We start from the raw sequence: 23,492 nt of genomic DNA, 5'->3' as shown, positions 1-23,492 counted from the left end.
ATGTATGCATATTACATTCATACAATATGTACATGTACGTTGGGATTGTAATCATCATCATCGTCTTCTTCATAATTATTGTTATCAGACAATAGTTATTAGTTGTAATGTAATTGTGTCCTTTAATAACCTCTTCATAACAGACAGTAGCACAGCAGCAGCCTCACCTGGCTGGTAGAACAACAGTGGGGCTTCTCCCATGGTCGCGTTCCGGTGTACGTCTATTCGACTGAGAGCGCAGCCTCCCATAGGCGCCAGCGCGTTGAAGTGCATCGCAAAACAGACGTCCTGGAACATACCCCATCATGTTGTGCGTGACGCTCATATTTTTGTCGAGGAGGAGGGGCATTGTTGCCATGTCTGCTTATTCTAAGCAACTTTGGACTTCTTTTTCTGTAAAAGTACTTGTAAATGTTGCTGATGCTTTGTGGTTTTTGGGCTGGTTTCTGAAGTGTAGTTGGTTTGGTTTGGTGGTTGGCCCCTCAAAAAACATTATTATTTACACCAGTGGTTTCCGAAAAATGTTCATGACACATTGACAAGTCAAGGACCCCAATTGAGTTACCGGTATGTATTTGTCCCTAAAAGCCCCATCTATAAACGTTTTGTGCCAGACAGCCAGGGAGCCCAAACCAGATTTGTGTTGTTAATCTTCCAAACCTACCACATTTTAAGATTTTATTTCAAGATCTACTTCTACAAGCTCACAATGTGACGTGCCGACGCGTTGTGAGGTTGTAGATCTGTAATTTTCAACCTGAAATTTGTAAATAGGTTTAAAGTGCTTCTTTAGTTGCTTCTTTTGGGGTTGTTGTTACTTGTTACTGTATGTTTTTCCCTTTTTATTTCTCTAATTTCTCTAAATGTTTTGATTAATTGAAAATGGTGGACCCTGTTGCAAACAAGTGTAATGCTTTATCATGGTGCCGTCCACAGTAACAGTTTTTGTATTGACCTGAGCTTTCTTCTGAAATGTACCCTTTCTGCATACTGTTAATAAATACTTCAATCAATCAATCAATCAATCAATCAATCAATCAGGTGGTTATGTTCCATTTGATATCCTTTTCCTATATATCACAGCAGCTCCCGAATCTTGCTGCTGTTGCTCAGTTGCTGTGTCTGCACAGTGGACATTGTTACTTGTACTTCGCCCAGCAGATATGGGAGTATTTTTGTCATTTGACATGCTTAAATGCATCTCCTTGGGTGATTGTATTTGTAATCTCCTTCTCTCGCAAAATCTGGCAACATTAAGAAGGAGGAGGAGGGGGAGGGGCTAGACGCAGACTGTTACTGACACGTAACAATCGGTGCATTAAATGTAGTTAGAAAGAAAGCAGCCGCAGCATTGGCAACATCATCGTTACTTTGTATCCAGTCTGCTCTTTGATGCTCACTCCACCAGAACCGCGGCTGTTGTTGTTCGCACCTACGTCTCCTTCTTCTTATTCTTCTTTTTCTTCTTCTTCATTCTTCTTGTCGTTGACGCGCTGGCGGCGGGGACGCGCAAAATGAGGTTCTCAACGCTGGTCTCGCTGCTGAGGCCCGTCGGCCCGGTGATTATCGGCATCTCTCTGGGCTTCACGCTGAGTTTGTTGAGTGTGAACTGGGTGGAGGAGACGGTGTGCTTCCTCGACAACGCAAGGTCGTCCGGCGACGATCCTGCCATAGCTCTGTCCCAGCAAGACGGCGCAGCCAGGAGACCCAACTCCATAGCAAGCACCACTGGCAACGATGCGGACTCCGAAGAGGACTTCCAGCCGAGGGTCGTCCCGTATAAACAAGTCCAGCAAAGTCCGAAGAAACTTTTCCGGTAAGGCAATGGAACAAGAACAACACTTATGTGGCACGATTATTGCCCTATGCAATGTCTGATTAGCCTAGACAGCCTATATGTTTTTATTATATGGTTATTATAACTTTTCTTGTGACCACCGCGCTCTGACTTAACACTTAAGGTGCGTTTAATACCCGTTCAAATCATATCATGGAAATAAAGGTGATGGGTGGCAGTGGCACACTGCTTTAGTTTTGATTCGTGCATGGTGAATTAAAGACAACAGACGTTTCGGCTATCCAGCCTTCATCAGTGTCACTGATCAGTGTTACTGATGAAGGCTGGATAGCCGAAACGACATTGTCTTTAATTTACCCATCACCTTTATTTCCTTTATGGTTGCCATTTGATTTGCATTGTCCCATTTGCTTTTGCTTCTGCTTCTGTAAAAGCTGTGTAACATAATGCCTCTTATGGCCAGTTCACTTCACACTTGTAAAGGAGACGTGTTTTATACTAGTCTAAAAAGATAACCCATAATGTAACAATCTTATCCCAAGTTACACATTGGGCTATTATTAATTAACCTTAGGTGTGTGCAATATCAATCTTGTCCAGGGTTCGTGGGCTACAATGAATGTGGTTATGGCAATTTGGAAAATGACAACAGATCTTACTGTAGTTATTCTCAAAGTGGGGTCCGATCCAGGGTCTAATCTGCTATTTAAAAATATTTGCATTAATTTTGAAAACTTTAAATGAGACATTTTGCATATTGAGTACTTTTACTTTGACATTTTGAACACCGTACTTTTACTTCTAACAAGATTATTTCTACATTGTGGTAATGCTATTTGTACTTTGGTAAAACATTTGATTAGCCTGATTCTTCCATCACTGGAGTTGTGTCCTTGAAATAACTTTATTTTTATTTTTTCGAACCACTGCTCAGATCAGATCACCAACGTTGCTCTGTTCTGTTCTGATGATATCACTTTATATTGTATTTGTTGGTTGGTTGGAAATAACTGGAGAGCGTTGTATTTCCATGACAATAGCCTACCAATTAGCTTGATTAGGTCTACCCCACATTCCTGTCTAGAAACTCCACAGGTTCTGTTTACCCTCTGGGATCCAAATTCAACCTAATATTATGCACTAAACTAAACCACTGGTTCTCAAACGTTGTGAACCACTATTAACTACTGTTAACCACAAATTACAATTAACATGTATTTGGCTGCAGACCTCCATTTGGAAATATGCTGTGTCAGGGACCCCTGAAGACAAGATTTGTGTTAACTTTTTTTTCTAATTTATTCCAATATTTTCACAATGTTTCAAGATAAAAAAAACAAAAAAACATTCAAAAGCAGCAGATCTAAAACACAACACATCTCACTGTAACACGTGTGAGCTTGTACATTGCCCCCCCTTTTTATTTTTTTGGGGGGCCTTTTTCTGCCTTTATTGATAGACACTAGACTAGACGGGAAGAGAGATGGGGAGTGACACACAGCAAAGGACATCAGGATCGGGACTCGAAGCAGTAGTCCGACCGTTGTTCCCGCATGTCGGATTAATGCTCCGTCAGAATTACCATCGGATCCCTACCCGTCCGGGCCTACATTGCCTATTTTTGAATAGGTTTAAAGTGGTTAAACAGATTGTCATGCTATGTTAACTAATTTTCTTGGACCTCACATTCAGAACCTCTGCTCTAAACACTGAGAGTGTACCATTGGTTACATTTCATATACATTTCATAAACTCTCAGGGTGGCAAATGATAGGAGGATAGTACTGTGTTCAGGTTGTTCAGCATCTATTATTCAATCCCAGCTTACGATTCAAGATTTCCTTTATGTGATCCCATCACTACAGCAAAATGTGTTAGTTTTGGCTCCTTGACATGTAGCAACAAGACAAATTGTGATCTTCAATCTTATGACTTTTTATGGGTGCTTTTGTTTTGGCCTGGTAAATTACTGTTGTTTAGTGTCAACAGTGATCTTACAGAGACATCTTGAATGGTTGTAGACTCGTAGTGGCCAAGCCAATGCAGACTACAATCAGAAGCATCCGCTTTGAATGTTATCACCAGTAGGTTACTCATCAAGACCATGCAATGGAGCCAGTAGGCTCAACTGGAGTCTACTGGCTGTGATTAGGAAACACAGAAGTGAAATGACTACCGCCGAAGCAAACGACTTGGTTAGAGTTAGGGTTAGTAATAGGGTTAGTAGTCGGACAACTCGACCAGCGCCACTGGCTGACAACAACAACGTCTCCGCTCCAGTAGAGCCTACTGGCTTCATTGCATGGTCTTGATAAGTAACCTACAGGTTCATTTGAGTTGATAGTAACATTCAAATCCGCTATCAGAAGCCAGGTTTCAGACATGCAGAACAGCATGGAATGTGCGGCGGTCCATGGCCAAGTATTTTCTGTCAACCATTTTGACCCTCAACAATTGTCTTGTTTTGTGCAAATAAAACTTTTTACCTTTAGTTTAAACACTTGAACCCTAGCATCTGTATAGGAGAGACCATTAGTACAAGCTCAAAACATGTTGCAATTTGACCCCCTTTAAGCTTGTAGATCGGATATTTTTAGCAAAGAGAATGGAAATGATCAAAAGCAGTCCAAGTACAGAGCCGACTCAAGTCCCGTTTACCAAGTCTAGAGGCTGTGTCTAAATCTAAACAGCTGTGAGTTGGTGCATTATTTGAGGTATAAGCCCTGCTATAGTCCTTTTGGTACAGTGCTAGTAGTTTTTACAGGCTCTTGTCATTGTGGACATCAGTGAGATGTGGCTTAAAATCCCTCAACATAATGTCATTAATTATAAGCGTAATGGTGAGTAAAACAATATTACACAAGTGATTAATCCTCTAAGGGTTTTATTAGATCACCACCGTATTTGCATGTCTACTTTTCCACCCAGGGCACGCTGCTCTTTTGACACAAGATGGAGCTTTGTGCTCTAGTACGGCCATTCTATGGTTAGGTTTGGATCCTGTCCAACGTCAACAACCGACTTCCAAACATTACCTCTTTTCCCTTAACATACTTTCTATATTACTAGGATTCAGAACAGCCATGCTATGCATGAAATATGCAAAAAAAATTCTTGAGGTCTGGCTTCTCCACTGTATCTGTGATGGTAGGGATGAATCACGCAAGCTGCTGCATGCCTTTTGGAAGTGTCACTTTTACTGGTAGTTCTTAGGCCTGTCACATCGCATACTCTTGTGAGCATTGTAGATTGGCTATTTCTGCTATTTAAAAAAAAAAGTTCAAAGGCCCATTCAAGTTATTTGTCATATCTGCCATGCCCTGTTTGCCCTGCCCTGTTCGTTTACAAAGCCTAAAACACAAACGGAAATGTAATTTTTAATCATGTTCCAATGGTCAATGCCAAAAACACAATTAAATCATCACAATTATTTGTGTGACAATTAAGCATCAACATAGAATGTCATGATCATGACAGCCCTGGTGATATTACACCACACACGCTGTTGCATGCCTTTGGAAGTGTCACTTTTGCTGGTAGTGCTGACACATCCAAAACCTGTTTGATGCTTTTAACAGGGCAAAGTACATCAGCACGGAGCTGGGGATCCGAGAGCGCCTCTTCGCCGGAGTCCTGACATCCAAGAGCACCATCAACACGCTGGGCGTGGCCGTCAACCGCACCATCAGCCACCACCTGGACACTGTGGTCTTCTTCACGGGAACGCGCAACCGCAAGGTCCCCCACGGCATGTTCGTGGTCACGCACGGGGACGAGAGGCTCATCTGGAACATGTTCCAGACCATCAAGTACGTCCTGGAGCATCACGTCAACGAGTACGACTGGTTCTACTTCGTCCAGGACAACACGTACACAGAGGCGGACCGCATCAAGGCCTTGGTGGGCCACCTGAGCATGGAGAAGGAGCTGTACATGGGCAGTCCAGAGGAGTTCATCGGAGGGGAGATGGAAGGGAGGTACTGTTACGGGGGGTTTGGCTACCTGTTGTCGCGGGCACTGCTCCTTCGCTTGCAGCCCTTCTTGGAGAACTGTAGGAACGACATCCTGAGTGCCAGGCCGGACGAGTGGTTGGGAAGGTGCATCATCGACTATGCCAACACCAACTGTGTCGAAGAACATGAGGTAAGGACCCTCGCAAATTGATTATGTTTTTGACCGTGGACCCACAGAGTTCTGTATTTGTCAACGAAAGAGTCATAAATGTGTCATCAATATGGAAACACAATAGGGATACTCCGATCAGGTTTTTTGGGACCGATCCGGATTACAGATTGTTTTTCTCATGATTGGCGGCAGATACCGATATTGTCCGTATGGGGAAAACGTTTATGTTTCCAACATTATTATATGTCAAAACCCACGTTAAAACTGTTCATGTGTGTGTGGGGAGGAAGGGGAGAATGTTTAGGCCTGTCACAAAGATGCAAAATGATATTATACTATATATCTGATTGACTTATACCACTTAAATGTTATGACAGCTTCTCCAGATAGGGTAAATTTGCACCGATCGGCCGATCACCGATCGGTGGCCGATTGATTGTGAGCTTGTAGATCGGCTAAAACGTTTGGGAACCCTTGTGCAGCTTGGTCAAAATAATGTTTTATATTCATTAAAATGATTCCCGATTTGTAGCTTTCAAAAACATGTGGGAATGGAGTGCATAAATAAACAAGGTGACAGCATTTTGTTTGGCCCAGCATCAGTCAGGAGACTCAGAACAGTTGCATGACAGACAGAGCCGAAATGATTCTGTGCCTCTGGGAATGTCCTGACATGAAACAGACAGACAGCTGTGTTAACACTGCAGTGACGGAGCTAAGACAGCGCGGACATCTGTATTATAGACAGTGGTGGAAACGACTAGTAAATTTAACTGTACTGTACTTATGTACAGTTTTGAGGTACTTTTACTTTATTTGAGTGTCCATTTTTCCCCACACTTTATATACTTATATTCCTCTACATTTCAGACACAAATGTACTTTTTACTCCACTACAATACTTTGTACAATAGTTTGTAGTTACTTTGCAGATGAATAATGAATATTACTATTACAAAATATATTGTTGCTGCCAGGAAGAAATCTCTTTATCTCTATATTCTAACTCACACAAAAGCATCAAAAGTAGCAGGTAGGTAAGGTAAGGTACATTATATTTATAAAGCGCCTTTCAAAACAAATGTTACAAGGTGCTGTACAATAAATAAAATGAAATAAAAACAAGAGCAACACATAGATCAACAATAAAACACAATGACAGTAGTGATAAAATATATAAACATGCAGTACCACATAGACAGTATTACAAAAAGTGCTTACGAAACAAATGGGTTTTTAGCAGCTTTTTGAACGTCTCGACAGATTCTGCCCTCCTTAGGGAAAGGGGTAATTCGTTCCATAGGGTAGGGGCTACAACTGCAAAAGCTCTATCGCCTTTAGTTCTTAGTCTTGTATTAGGAACTTTAAGAAGGTCTTTACCTGCTATGGGGGATAATAGTTCAGTTATTTACATGGGAGACAGCCCATGGAGAGCTTTAAAAGTGATTAATAAAAATGTAAAAACAATTCTGCAGTCAATTGAAAGCCAGTGTAAAGCAGCAAGCACAGGGGTGATATGAGACATTCTAAAAGTGTTCGTTAAAAGTCTGGCAGCTGCATTCTGCACCAACTGGAGGCGGCGACTGAGGGTAGTGAATAATGAGTTACAATAGTCTAGCAGGGAAGAAATAAAAGCATGAATGAGTTGTTCCAGATCTCGAGGGGTTAAAAGCGACTTGATGTTTCTTAGCTGAAAGAAACAGGTTTGAACCACCTTTTTAATATGTGGCTCGAAATTCATTGTACTAGATATTATCTAGTATCTAGAGTAGACCAGAGCTATAGAATAAGACAGAGTTACGACAACTCGGTTCACTTAATGGGGGAGGTCCAATGGCGGCTCTTCTACATAGACTTCTATTGGCGAATAGGGACACTGGAAGTTTACATTGGAGTATATGAGTTTGTGCGAGTACATGAACCACGTGACCGGGCTGTTTTCTGCCCCCTCAATGTCTCAACTCTGTCTATACTTAATGGCTCTGGAGTAGACAAGCTCGAAACCCAGTGCGAAGTGACACGTTTTGAGTTGATCTGCTATTATTTTATTTGAATCCTGAAAAATAACAGTTTGACATATGAGATTTCCACCCGACAGAGACAATATATTATGTTATTAACCACATAAGCCCCATTTTATACTTTGGCTTTTCGAAAATAGCCGATAGAAATCTGCCATTTTCAGTCGACAGTACATCTTGGGATATTCATCAATACTTTTGTACTTTTACTCAAGTCACATCTTTTTCAATACAGGACGTTTCCTTATAACAGACGGACATTGTGGAATTGCTACTAGAGTACTTGAGTATTACACCAGTGATTATAGAGCAGACTTGTATCCTGTCACGCAGTAAAAGCAGCTGTTATAAATGGATAATCTGTCCAGGTGAGTTCAGGTAGGGTCAGGGTGTGAAAATAAATCCCTTGTGGACTCAACATGCCCTATTCCAGTAATGTCATTAACGTGTGAGGTCAAGAAGCTGAGGAGAGACCATTCTTGTAGTACCACTAGTACTGGGTCAGGTAAAAGCAGTGTGTAGCAGGATGTCTTCAGCCTGTGTCATTTCATTTATTCTCTCCAGTTAGGTCCTATCTATATTATATGAAAGGTTCATAACGTATGCTAACCCTGTCAGTCCACATGCAGATGCCGTTTTTCTACTGGTGAATGGTGATAGAATGAAGTTTATTCCTCTATTCTATCCACTAATGGTTCATACATTATGCAAACCTAACATGTTCAGCCTTTTATATTGTTTTTTGTAATGACTATTATGTACCCGGGACCTGTATCAATCAATGGACTGGTAGAGAATCCACCTGGGAAACAGAAGGTCCCTGGGTTCGTGCCCTGGCCTATGTGTTGAAAGAGCAAGACACTTAACCCCCAACTGCTCCCTGAGCACTGTACTAATTGCGCTCAGTGCTCCTAATAATTACAATGGGTAAATGCAGAGGACAAATTTCACTTTATGTGCAAATATACAATGACAAAAATACACCAAACGAGTTGGGAGTAAATACAGTGTGTCATTTAGGATCCACTTGACTTTAGAGAGCCCCACCGCTGCTCAAATTAATGACCGTTTTAAAAGTCAATTCGTTGTTCACACGAGTGTCCATCAAAATGCTCAGCTTTGACCCACATTTGGTTACATTAATTGGACACTGATTTGGAAATTAAAACCCATGATTATTATATCACGTACGAGTGTCCACATTTTATTAACATACAAAAAAGTAAGGATAAAAAGTAAGTAAAAGTAGCAATATCATAGACTAGTACTAATGGCAGATATATTTTGGTTGCACTGCACACATGCTCCCAATTATTTGTTGAGGTCCCACAGATTACATTTAAGGTGCATGTGTGGTTATTATATCGTCTGTCGGGTGGAAACCTCATAAATGTCCAAAACTGATCAAAAACTGTTCAAAAGCAGTACTACTAACGAGCTTGTAGATCTCCTACTTGTGACGCTGTAAGTGTGATCAAGTTAACTTAAAATATGGAGATAAGAGGTTTCTGCCCGACAGCAACGATATGTTTTGTAATATATCTGTAACTAGTAATAAAGCTGTCAAATAATTTCAGTGACGTAAAATGTAGAATATTTGCCACTGAGCTGGGCATTAAAGTAAAAGTATACCACACAATTGTACTTAAGTAAATTTACTTTTGCATTCGACCACTGGAAATGATCTTGTTAAGTGGGAAAACAAAGGGGAGAGAGAGTTGGTGGTCATCAAGGCGCCTCAGGCGACGAGGACTCCCGCAGAGAGAGAGAGAGAGAGAGAGAGACATACACACTCACACACAGAAAGTAGGGGAAAAGTCAAAAGAAAAACTCTAGGAGGGCAGATGAAAACAGTTGGCATTTCACTGTGGTGATGGTGGAGGAAAGTAACTAAGTACAGTACACTCAAGTACTGTGCTTATTTTGTTTACTCCACTACAGTCATTTAACGACTTTAGTTACTAGTTATTTCGATCATTTAGATGATAACATCAGCTATTTCCCCCCCACAAAAGTGGCACTATGTAATTTCATGTTTGTCTATTCGAGTATGTTAATTCAATATAACATAATGCAATTGGAGTGGTTGTATTCTGTCTCCCTGCTCTCCTCCCTAAGACATTTAGATTGTAATTTGTGTCAAAGGTCATGCATTTCTCACCTAGACACAGGATCTGACACAAATCTTGACCGATTTAATTTATCCCCATGGCAAGCAAGCTCAGCTCTATGGTCTCTATAGTCTAACCATATATGTGTGTGTGTATATACTGTATATAGCACTTGAAAAGAAACCAGGTTCAAAGGGAACCGTTTAAAATCCAGGGTAGAAGAGGATAGTGCAGCTTTAAGCCCTGTCTGTGCTCGCAGAGAGAACACAGAGGCATCTATTTAGCTGGAAAAGCCCAGCAATGACAGGCATGTACAGTATCTACTGATAATAATGTGACTCGAGGAACGTCAGGTTTATATTTAGATGCACAACGACGTCGCACACTGAAAATAGCTGATATTTTCATGCACGGTGTGCGCTGCGTTTGGAAGCTTGAAAATCGGTTATTTCCGCTGAGAAACATCAAGAGCTGAGAAGGTAGAGAGGTTCTCTGGTAAACAGAACTAGGGCGTGGCAATGAAACCATATACTGTATCGACGCTGTCGAGCAGAAACCTTATCTCCTTATTTTAACTTTAAAAGGGATAGTTCAGATTTAAGACTTAAGTTGTATGAAATACTTGCCATTAATACAGTTGCAACCACTATATTAATGGCAAGTAATGTATTTCATACAACTTAAATTTTAAAAATCTGAACCATCCCTTTAACTGTTTTTTCAAATCAAAAGTAGCAGATCTGCGTTTTCTTTTATTTGAAGACTGAAAAGTAAATATTTTGTAGGTGTATCAAATTATCTAGAAGCAGGTTTAAATTATATTTTTTACATTACGACAACTCAAAATCTACTCGGGTGTAGACTGAAATGAAACAGTTTGACCTCGGGTAAGAACTAAGAATAGAGGGTTCAAAACATTGATTAATACGGTCTAAAAAAACAAACCTGCAACAAGTCATATATTAAGCTTCTGTGCTACTGTAAAGATGCCAAGCTGTTGGCAAACATTAATAAGACAGACTGACCTTCCATCAAGCAGTGATTTGATATTTTTGTACTTTGTCTTTTAATAGCTTGATCAGATTGGATTCTCTTTTTTCTCTCCTCCTCTGCTCAAGCTTCCTGGGCCGTTCTGTTCAGGTCACTTTTTCCCAGCCTGGGGAGGTAGTCCAACATTTTAAACATGTTGCGTAAGCTATGTTCAGATATTGATACCATTACATTTTCGGGAAACTAATAAAATATAAAAAAATAAGTTGCACAGGCAGTAGGAGAGGCGTTAAATGCTGAAACAAGAGTAGGCCTAACACCATTCGCCAAACATCTGGCGCACGTTCACACATGATATCAAAATCAAAATATGCATTGCCTTGTCTGCACATTTTGTATATGGTTGTTAAGCAATGGTCATGGCTAACTACTCCCACATAACATCATTGTGGAGCACATTAACATTGTGTACACTTGTGACTTTGTGTCAAGATAATGGTTTTAAAGGGAGCACTTTGCTCAATTTTCAACCTTAAGACCTGAGCCGATTCTACAAATGGCTTCTAAATCAATTTTCTCAAACTTTCTTCGTGTCAAGGAAATGTTTTGTGCCAGGGGCCCTCAGAAGAGAAGATTTGTGATCACAATTATTCAATACTTCAAGATTTTTCAAATTATAGCAGATGTACAAGCTCGCTTTGAGCTTGTAGATCAGCTATTTTAAATAGCTAACATCTAAAATGATACAGATGCTTTCCCGGTTTTAAGAGAATAAGATGTTTCTCTTTTCTTTTCTCTTCCAGGGGCTTCAGTATTATCATCACAAGCTGGACAAAGATGCTGCTGATCCAAGTGAACAGAAGAGTGTGCAGTTTGAGAACGCCCTGACTGTCCACCCCGTGGCCGAGCCGGAGCAGATGTATCGACTGCACAGGCACTTCAGTGAGATCGAACTGCGGCGAACCTACGAAGAGATCGCCAAGCTGCAGGTAACGGAAAACAAACCAACTAGATCACTGGTTCTCAACGTGGGGTCCGGGGACGTCCACGGGTACCAAATGGACCCTCACAGGTCTGTGACCACCAGACAAAGACTGGCGGGGGTTTGGTATGGCTGCATGGTATGGAATGCTGAGTTACAGAGTAACGTAAAGCACTTGTTCTCAATGTGGAGTAGACGGACCGTCAGGTTTCCTTTGGGGGGATTCTAAATGGACCTTTTACAGGTCCATTTGGTTCCATTTGTGCACTCAGAGTTAAATGAACACCATCCAATGGGGGGGGATGTGGCCACATGCTTATCAAACGGAGTCTTTGACATTTTTAATCACTATTCAAGATCCCTTCTGCTCAGGTCCAAATCCAAATTGTACTAATTGGTCCTAGTATGAAGGTCAGGTCCTTGAATAGGTAATTGTCATCCTTACCGTCATATAATTGGTCCTCACTAATGCTCATTATAAGACCATTTTGGTCTACTCACCCTGGGTCTCATTGGTGGGCTGCGGCCTAACGATGATTTCATCGATGGGGGTTTCAAGGTAATCAGGAAAGTTAGCGCTGAAAAGCGCAAGCCATTGTTCTTGCATTAATAGTTTGCATTGGTGAAATCTTGAAAGGTTTCATGACATTAATTTTAATAAAAATATATTTTTATTTTTCGTTTAAAATCAAATCAAATGTATTTATATAGCACATTTAAAAACAACTCATTGTACCAAAGTTCACAAGGCAGAATATAGTAGAGTACAATACAATACAATTCAGTGCAGAAGACGTCAATAATAGAACAACAGGCATATAGGACAGAGTAATCTAAAAGGAAAGGTGCAAGATCATGTCGCTGATGCAAAGGCTTGTGAATATTTAAAAAAAAAAGTTGTGATTTAAAAGACTCAACGGAGGGCGCAGACCTAACGGCGAGGGGAATGCTGTTCCACAGTGGGGGCTGCGACAGCAATGAGCCCCTGAGCCTCTTTTTTGTGTGCGGAACCCCTAAGAGACCCCTGTCTGCTGACCTGAGGGTCCTGGTAGAGGGGGGATATGATAGGAGGTCGGTTTAGGTTTCATTAACCTCAATTACACACAAAAAACTGAACTTTGAACATTCAGTGGATGTTCTGTGGTCTGTTTGGAAGCCTTTTTGAGCTGGAATTAAAACAGGCAAAACAGTGACATCTGCTGGCAAATCCCATTGACGTATATGGGATTTGCAGGCTGTGATATCACAAACAGCAGGAAAATCAGAGCACTTGTTTGAGCCAGAAAACCCCAGACCACAGAAAATCTACTGAATGTTAAAAGTTCAGGTTTTTTGGTGAAATTGAGATCAGAAAACCAAAAAAAGAAAGAAAATAAATTACAAAAACTTATTTTTGTGTGTCACTAATGTCACAATCCCTATCGATCTGCCATCGCGCTCCTCTGAGACGCAGAGTGAGTAGACATCTCATAATGTAATGAGCATTGGTGTTGTATTGTGCAGACTGTAGGTCGCAGATTACTATGAAAACCTGCAAAACTGTCAGTTGTTCCGTCCGTCAGTCCATCACGCGTTGTGACATCACACCTCGTGAAACATCACACGACCATATACGGCCACCTGTCCATTCAAACTCTAGATGGGCCTGCCTTAAAGTTATTAATAGGCCCGAAAATTAAGGCCTACCTGGGCCCTCATCAAACACTGTACACTCAAGACACTGCCCTCCCTCCCACCCTTAGATCTCCATATATGGAGCTGACCCGTTCTGACATTCCATATGTTGATCTGACCTCTTCAAACCCTGTACACTCAAGACACGCTCCATATATGGCCAGACCTCATCAAACCCTGTACACTCAAGACACTGGCCCCGCTGCCACCCTTAAATCTCATGGAGCTGACATTCCACATGTTGATCTGACCTCATCAAACCCTGTACACTCAAGATACTCCATACATGGCCAGTACAGAATTCAATCCATATGTTGATCTGACCCCCCCATGCCAAAGCGCCAGCGCTCGCCCAGCAGTATCCCATCACCTAGTCGGATGCGTGAACGATGCTTCTCACACTCAGGGCTCCTACTGGTTATAGTACCATACTGTATGTTTTATTTATTTTTGTGTCTCAAAAACTGTGTCTCTCACAACTCCTTGAGTGGTCCACAATTTGTATTCTCGCATGTGCTTTTTATTTTAAATTAACTTATAAAGTCGACATTTTAACCCAATTATTGAAGTCATTTTCAATTAAACATTTCAGAACTGTAACCTTTAATAAATTTAGGAAAACAAATGGTAGGTACAAGTATTTAAGTAAATAAGTAAAGTATGTATAAGAATTTAAAGGGAAAAACTGAACTTTGAGCTTGTAGATCAGCTCCAAGTAACCTAGGCATTTGACATGCCTTTAAACATGGTAAATCATATAGATTCACATTTTTGTAGTCTCTTAAATTAGTAAATATACATATAAATGCAAACTCAAAACAAATTGAGGCTCTACTGGAAGTTCCAAACTGAACTTAATCTAACACATTAGCCCATTAAGGCCAGATTTTTAACCACATTTAGCAGTAAGCAAAAGTAAAAGTAGAATAAGTTGAATAAACAGAACAGACCATTGGCGTCTTTGGGGGTAGAGCTCTTGGGTAGACCCTCAGCTTGCTTGTTTGTTAGTTGTGTGAGTGTCACCACCACCAGCCTTTAACAGGTGTTCAATCAGCCAAATGAGCACCAGCAGCCATCTTGCAGCTGATGCACCCTGGGAGAAGTAGTTGTCTGAGGTGTCTTGTAGAAGATCCATGCTCCATTTATGAGTTTTAACTCAACAATATGCATGTTGTGGAGTGACACTTTAATAAAGGTGACCAATTACATGAAAATGGCTGAAGTGCCTCCTTTTAACACATCCGCTCACATTTCCACAGGAGGAAATAAAGAACGTGAGCGTGGTGGCCTTCGACGGCAACCGGACCTCCCAGTGGCCGGTGGGTGTCAATCCGCCCTTCGAGCCCAAGTCCCGCTTCGAGGTCCTGCGGTGGGAGTACTTCACAGAGGAGCAGATCTACGTGTGCGCCGACAGCTCTCCCAAGTGCGAGCTGCAGGGCGTCGACAAGTTGGACGTGGCCGACATAATCGATGTGGCCATGGGCGAGCTCAACAGGTAGAGGTGTCACCATTTGTGATTAACGATTTAATTGTGTTTCTGCCATTGAGCATTGGAGCATTATGAATAGAAATTCCAATTCCGTTTGCCTTTTAGAGCACAGGGCAGATATGACGAATAACTGAAATATACCAAGAAATTACTGGAATGTTTTATTAATTTTATACTAGCGGGGGAAAAAAATTGCAGAAATAGCTACAAGCTTACAACATGTCACAAAGTGATGCGTTGTAAGCTTGTAGATCTTACGTATGGACATGATTATGACGATTATGACAAAATAATTGCGATTAGACCATTTTGTAATAATTGAGACAACCCCATCAACAGGAAGTACGAACCCATGCTCCATCTGAAGAAGCAGCAGCTCATCAACGGGTACCGGCGTTTCGACCCCACCCGGGGCATGGAGTACACCCTTGACCTGCGGCTGGAGGTGGTCAACCAGAAGGGCCACAGCCGCTCCGTCACCAAGCGCGTCCACCTGGTGCGCCCGCTGAGCCGCATCGAGATCATCCCCATGCCCTATGTCACGGAGGCCACCAGGATCCACATCATCATCCCCCTGACGCTGCAGGACCGGAGCTACGCCAACCGCTTCTTCGAGGTATTCGCCTCCAACGCCTTTGAGACGAGCGAAAACGCCGTCCTGACGCTGCTGTTCATCTACGACCCGGTGGAGGCGCAGCAGGTCAACCACAACGACATATTTGCCAGCGTGAAGGCGCAGATCACCGCGTACGAGCGCAAGTACCCCGCCGTGAAGATCCCCTGGATCAGCGTGAAGACGGAGACGCCGTCGCAGATCAAGTTCATGGACATCATCTCCAAGAAGCACCCAGTGGACACGCTGTTCTTCCTGGCCAACGTCGACACCAACGTCAACTCGGAGTTCCTGAACCGCTGTCGCATGAACTCCATCAACAACTGGCAGGTGTTCTTCCCCGTCCACTTCCAGGTAGGTCTGCCTGTCCCCATCATTAAATTGTACTATAGAAATAATTCCCCCTTTTTGTTGTACTGTATCTCTTCTCCACTAGTGTCCTCCCAAACATTTTAGTATAGTTTTTATTTGTTGACGAAATTGTCAGTAGATTTAGTCATAGTTTTAGTCATCGCTTTGTTTTTATTTAGTCCTTATTTAGTTTTTGTCAGTAAAAACATTTTTGGTTAAGTTTGACGACATTAACGGCGCTACTGTGACCGACCTACTGTACTTGCAGGACTACAACCCCGACGTGGCCTACCACAACCAGCAGCCGCCGGCCTCCGTCGACCTGCTCCGGGACGCGGGCCACTTCGACCGCCACGCCTTCGACGAGGCGTGCTTCTACAACTCGGACTACATGTCGACGCGTGCACGCATGACGGCGGACGTGCAGGAGAACGAGGAGCTCCTGGAGACGCTGGACGTCTACGACATGTTCGTCAAGTACTCGGTGCTGCATGTGTTCCGGGCGGTGGAGCCGGCGCTGCACCAGCGGTACCGCCAGCAGGCGTGCAACCCGCGCCTCAGCGAGGAGCAATACCACCGCTGCGTGCAAAGCAACCTGGAGGGCCTGGGCTCCCGCTCGCAGCTCGCCATGCTGCTGTTCGAACAGGAACAAGGAAATAGCACTTGACCGCATGTCTCATGACGACTCTTTCTCTGTGTGTGTGTGTGTGTGTGTGTGTGTGTGTGTGTGTGTGTGTGTGTGTGTGTGCGCGCGCGCGCGCGCGTGTGTGTGTGTACTTACTATACTTGTGAGGGCCAAATGTCGCCATGAGTAGCCTATAGTAAAATTTCAGAAGGGGGCTTACAATCAGGAAAAGATTCAGGTTGTATTATTCTGGTTGGGGTCAGGATCAGAGATTTAGAGGTTAGGTTTAGGGGTTAGATTTATGCCTGATTTATACCTAGTTGCCTGCTGGTGTCATGTACAGAAAAGAGCCAATCTATAAGCTCACAATGCGTCGCAGCGCAATGCGTTGTGAGCTTGTAGATTTGGGGCTTTTAGGGTAAAAAGAAGCAAAACATTTTGAAAGTGCCATTCATAATGTCCTTTGCAAGTATAGTAATACAAAATGTGTTTGTGTGTTGGGCAGAGTTATAGCTTGTGTGGAGAAATGAATGCAGTACATTCCTAATGAATAAATTTCTGTGAATTGTTTACAGTGTAAGTGATGTCCATCCATACAAAAGCGGTGCTGAGGAACCAAACAAGCAGTCCTTTTAGCACTACTTCTCTGCTCCGCTGATAGTAGATGGCTCAGATGGGTAACCGTATGTTATAAATATATACACAACACCACAATCTGCATGCGTTTTGAGGCCTGCCGAGCTTTTGATGGTTTGCTCATTGGAGCATGCTTATCAAAGCACAGCTTCGTGTGTGCACTGTATGTGCCTTTCACATCTGTTTGCCATCTGCTGGATTGGATTCTTCATTGGATTTGTATTTTTGTAACATTTCGATGCTGTCCACGTGTGCAGTTCAACATATGTTAGATGCTGTGCATAGCCTGCATGGGATCTCCAAACACTTCTACTTTCAACAACATTAAACCCTGGCGTCCCTATTTTGGGAAAATGTTATTAAACAAAACTCTTGTCTACAGAACGCAATGCGTCACAATGGGACTTGTTGTGAGCTTGTAGATCTGCTATTCGTGTTGAATGTCCGTGGCCCCAGAAATGGGATGCTAGGGTTCATGTGGTTCAAGTTCTATGGCGTTGTTGTCGGGCAGAAACCTCCTATCTCCATTATGAGGTTTCCACCCGACGATATTGTACTATGATGATTATATTTGTTGTTGAGTCTTAGATCGCATCAGAGTCATTCCAACTATACCTTGTTATTTAGCCATAAAGAACAAACAGTGTTGTGAAGTAGTATTCTGTTACAGTTTAGTATGGAAGCACCAAGTGTTGGCACTGATATATGGATGTTAGGTCCAGTATGAGATTATTACTGTAGATATGCAAGAATAGATTTCTATTGTTATGCCATCATCTGATACCCTTGTCTAGAGAGTCAGGCTCCAACTGTTGATTATCATCATAGTGATTTGAATAATTGAGAATTACTTTATTTTTTTATATATATCAATGAATCGGCGGGGAAAAATCCCAATAGATTTATTTTGTAATTGACAAAATCAATTACTTTGGTGCACAACGGTCTCGTGTGCGAAAATACCTCGCAACGAATCGCATTGTGGCGCGTTATGAGCTTGTATATCTGTTACTTTTGCTGTATTCAGAAAAAAAGTTACATTTCATTTCTCCCCCATTATCTTCAATAATCGATTAAATTAACTGCTGCATGTTTTCCAGTGCTGGGTCAGCTCCAGTGCATGCATAGCTCCCAGGCTGTTTTCCAGTGCTGGGTCAGCTCCAGTGCATGCATACTGTAGCTCCCAGGCTGTTTTACAGTGCTGGGTCAGCTCCAGTGCATACTGTAGCTCCCAGGCTGTTTTCCAGTGCTGGGTCAGCTCCAGTGCATGCATACTGTAGCTCCCAGGCTGTTTTCCAGTGCTGGGTCAGCTCCAGTGCATGCATACTGTAGCTCCCAGGCTGTTTTCCAGTGCTGGGTCAGCTCCAGTGCATGCATACTGTAGCTCCCAGGCTGTTTTCCAGTGCTGGGTCAGCTCCAGTGCATGCATAGCTCCCATGGTGCAGCTTATCCTGCAGCCTGTCCTATTCCAGTAGGTCATGGTGGAATTATCCTGATCCCATTCGTCCCAGGCTTGTACATGCATCTCTACTGGTGGCAATGGACTCTAGACGCTGTCAATATTTAGCCTCCCAAAGGTCATAGAGAAGGCTCCTGGCCGTGGGATCAGGGGCGTTTATTTAGATTCTACCTTTCCTGGATAGATCAATGCCTATCCTTGACTTTGTCAACAGAGGTCAACGTGGAGGCCAAGGGGGTGAGATGAAAGAATGCACAAAGGTCACTTTCTGGTCAAATGGCTATTTTCGACTGCAAGGACTAAAGCGAAAACCTACTTTAGGCCCTACAGGATCGTGGTACAAAAATATCTGAAAAATATAGCTTGTAGAGCTGCTATTTTCACAGTTTCTTACATCTTCCCCTTCAGGGGTGGTTGCGGTTATGACAAACGTATCTTCCATATTCAAACTTTTTGTGTTTTTGTAATTTCATGCCCTACTTGAACATACTACAGCGTCACACAAAAGCATAATTTGCTATTTTTGAATTTGAATCCTCCTGAAAAGTAACAGTTTTGGAAACTTGGTTTCCACCCAACAGAGACACTATGGAAGGTTGTGGTTCTGAAGTTAAGGCCAATACCATCATCCGGTTCGGAAGGCTTCCCCAAAGGACAGGTTCAGAGAAAAAGTTCTCATCTGAATGATGTCAATTTGTAGTTATATCCCCCCCCCCTTTCTGAACAAAGGTTTGGCCGTCTGAAGTATGGACCGCGATTTACCCTTCATAGTCGAAAAAGAGCCAAAAGCCATGGCCAATTATTTTTTTGTTTTCATTCGTCTTTTCAGGAGTCCTGTTTGAGAGTGGTAGTGGTGCTACCAAACAGGACTTCTAGAAACCATTAAAATTGTTAGAATATGAGATTATTAAGAATGTAATTGTTATGATTACATACATATTTCATGAATGTTGTCTGTCCAATTCAAGGAATAATAGTTCTGTTTTGTGGCCATCATCATCAAGATGTTTTATCTAAAAACCAATATGTCCATTCGCTATTTGGTCGATATTAGTCTCACGAGCCAGACTGTTGCCAAACATCATTTTCAAATGCTTCTGTCATACAGTCAGAATAGAATGGAAATGACAAACAGACGACAGTTTCCTGTCTCGGCTTTCGGGATATCGACTATTGTTGACTTTAAGTTATTGAATAATACTGTGGTTGTCTACTTACTCTTATGCAGGTTGTCGCTCTCTCCCTGTCCTAGTGTACTCTAAAGCACTGGTTCCCATTACAAGTCTGTAACTCTCAGGGTGTACAAATGGAACCAAATGCATCCGTAGGGGTCCATTTTGTTCCATTTGTACACTTGAGTAGAGTTGATACTGCAGGTTTTACAGTGCAAATGAACAAGAGGCCTTTATTTTGGCAGTGGATGTAAGCAGATACTGGACAACCTGAGTTCTGAAATGTCAGTTTTAAATTAACAACGTGCAATAACTGTACATTTTAATATGTAAAGAGTTGGATAACTGTCCAATTGAGGACGGGAGTTTTTATAACTTTTTAATTTCATTTGACATGTGCCGCGATGTGCAGTGGTACGTTTATACAGTATATTATTTATATATAACACTGTATGTGATTATTGCCTGAAATTTAAAGATGTATACTTCCTCGTTTTGCTGATGTTCCTTCCTTGAATACACTGTAAATGTACTAGCCAATACTTTTACTGTATTTGTTATTTTTCTCTGAGATGAACACTAATGACACTTTTCATCGTGAAACGAATGCATTTTCTTTCCTTTTTTAAAATCTTTGAACAAATTCTCTTGTACAGCAAATCCAAAGAATAGTAGGCAATCTCTTTATTGTTGTTTTTTAATGCTTCGGAAATGTATAGCCTAATTTATGCTCTGTCACGTGACCGTGTCCGGTGTCGACAATAGCTGATATTTTTTTCTCCTCCCAATTATGCCAATTCCTCCCCACACACATTTCTGTGCTGTTGTATCGCACACCGAACCCCACACCCGGAGCTCCAAAAAAACACACCATGGGTGCTGTAGATGGGTATATAGATACGCGTCCGGCACACAATGCCGTCATATGATGAGTGTACAATGTTGGATAATAGTGTGCCCCCGGGCCCCATTTCCTGCTATATGATGTATCGCTGCATTCAGAAATGCCACACACCCCCATGCCACATGCTGCCTTAATGTATGATCTACAACCTCACAGCAAGTTTAATCTGTGAGGTATTTTGGCACATGACACTGTCCTACAACTAAGTAAAGTATGGGGCTTAAAGAAGGACCACTTTTGTCTCTACTCACTCTGTCTTAAGGTGGGCTGTGGACAGTTCAGAAACCTTTCTACAAATGACATCACTGGTCAGCAGTTTGAACATTTCAAACATTACAAATAATAATAATAATGGAACATGAAGAACAATGGCTGCTATTTCAGCATACAAACTTTATTTCTTGGAATCCACACTGACTATGTCCTTGTTAGGCAGGTTTCTGAACAGCCTAGAGCCCACCAATGAGACGCATAGTAGGCGGTTGTCCCAGCTTATAATGAACATAATTGGGACCAATTACATTGAAGATAAGGTTGTAAATGGGTGACGTTAAGTATGTGGTGTCACTGCAAACAGCCATCCACACTAAGGCCTGACTCACACCTTTCGAATCGATCTAGCATACAACATTGATGCATGCTAGATGTATGAGACTTGTTTACTGATGCAAGCTTCCAATGCATTTCCAATGGAAATCTCATGGTTTGACAACATTTTTGTTGTACGGCTTTCGGCTGTGTTTCATACAACAAACATGTGTCAAACCATGTGACTCCCATTGGAAATGAATTGCAAGCTTGCATCAGTCAATAAGTCTCATGCATCAGCTATACATCAATCTGTTGTGCACGTGTGAGTCAGGCCTAAGCATTACTATCAGTCACCACTGTCTTCACTATAGTTGTGGTGTGGACTGTTTCATCCACTTGAATTTGAAGTATTTTTAAAACAATATCTTCATAGTTGTAGTCATAGCGTGCAATGCGGACGGCACATTAGACAAAAACACATGTTGATTGATTACGTTGCTGTTGGTCGGAAACTTATCCATATTTGAACTTTTCGCACAAAAGCGTAGCACATCTGCAAGCTCGAAACGCAGCGTGACGCGACGTGTTTAAAGCTTGCCGATATGCTACTTTAGCTAATTTTTATTATTATAATTTTTTATCCTGAAAAGTATGTTTTAGACATGACGTTTCCGTCACAATTAGCTCAATTAGTCAGCAGGTGGTGTACATACGGCTCATGTTATCCCGTTGCTACAGCAGCGCCCCCCTACTGCTCGCGACAAATCACACCCAGGTGCCACAATGTGTATTGATCTGGTCAGTGGTTCTCAAACGTTATTTATTTATTTCAAGGACCCCCAAAACTCAAGAGTTACGGATCTGTCAGGGTCATTTGGTACCCCCTAAAGGTACCCTGAGGGTCCCTGCGTGGACGCTCACCTTTGAGAACCACTGACCTAGTGTGTGTCTTTTGGATTTATATGCTGGCGCCGTGTTTCCTTTATTTTTAACTTTTTTTTCTCCATCTGCCATTAGTGATATTGGAATATGTACGAGATGAAATTATGCAAATCAAACGGGAGGTAGTGCATTCTATGTATGTTTTTTCTTGTTTGCTTTACATACCACCAGCCTGTCGGATTTCAAATGTTATCTTTTGCATTTTTATGTGTGCATTGCATACCTTGTCATACTATTTCACTTTTATTATTATTCTTTTTTGATCATTTTTCAACCAGATTTCTTTTACGGCTCGAGCAGCAATTTTAATACGTAGGCTTTCAATTTCCACTGTTACATTGGCCTTTGTTCAGCAGTTCATACAATGCAGTACCAAAGTACTTTATTTAAGTCCCTTTTGATAGTAAATTATTTTTTACCACACACAATATGTTTCCAAGTGTTTTCAAATGTACATACATTTTGCATTCAATTGTATACTTACAATTTTAAATGAACTGTGAATCATTGTAATTATGAAATAAAAAAAATATTTAATTATGAACATACTGTATGGACTCATTTTTTCCCACAGTCTAGTATCACTTGGATAGTGTCCTATGCAAAGGAAAAGCTGTTTTTACATGTACATGTAAAAATATGTAATTTTGTCCATTCTGTATGGTTGGTAGAGTATGTTAATACTAGCCTTACTTCATTGGTGTATTTTGTCTTATTTATTGAGACATTTAGATTATATCAAAGGTCATATCTCACCTAGATACAGGATCTGACGCAAAATTCAATTTATCCCTTGAGCAAGCATTAGTCAATGGTTAAAATGTCAAGACTGGAAACCGGGTTCAAATCCGGGGTAGAAGAGGTCAGCTTTAAGTTAACCCACTGATGATTTTACAGTCTGTTGAATCCAGAGATAAAATGCACATTTTCATGGTAAATGCGACCTGTGGTTTGACTGGTGTCTATATATATATATATATATATATATATATAAATTTGCATGGTTGTGAATAACTTGATTTAGACCATCATTATATTTACAAAATCCAGTTTGTCCTTTAGGTGTCAG

The 23,492-nt window shown here is 41.6% G+C and overlaps 1 protein-coding gene across 1 annotated transcript; it reads left to right on the top strand.

Annotated features, from left to right (window-relative positions):
* The first annotated feature begins 1,331 nt into the window (after positions 1-1,331).
* On the top strand, positions 1,332-21,946 carry LOC308331134 (chondroitin sulfate synthase 2-like). Its single transcript, XM_080786326.1, has 6 exons — positions 1,332-1,816; positions 5,377-5,941; positions 11,849-12,034; positions 14,961-15,196; positions 15,530-16,157; positions 16,423-21,946. Exons 1-6 carry the CDS (start codon positions 1,515-1,517, stop codon positions 16,819-16,821), a joined length of 2,316 nt encoding a protein of 771 aa, XP_080642452.1. The 5' UTR covers positions 1,332-1,514; the 3' UTR covers positions 16,822-21,946.
* The last annotated feature ends 1,546 nt before the right edge of the window (positions 21,947-23,492 follow it).

The sequence above is a fragment of the Protomyctophum bolini genome, assembly GCF_963924005.1.
Source record: "Protomyctophum bolini genome assembly, chromosome: 16".
NCBI lineage: Eukaryota > Metazoa > Chordata > Actinopteri > Myctophiformes > Myctophidae > Protomyctophum > Protomyctophum bolini.
Note: the sequence above shows the minus strand (reverse complement) of the source record. Positions and strands in the feature narration are given on the sequence as shown.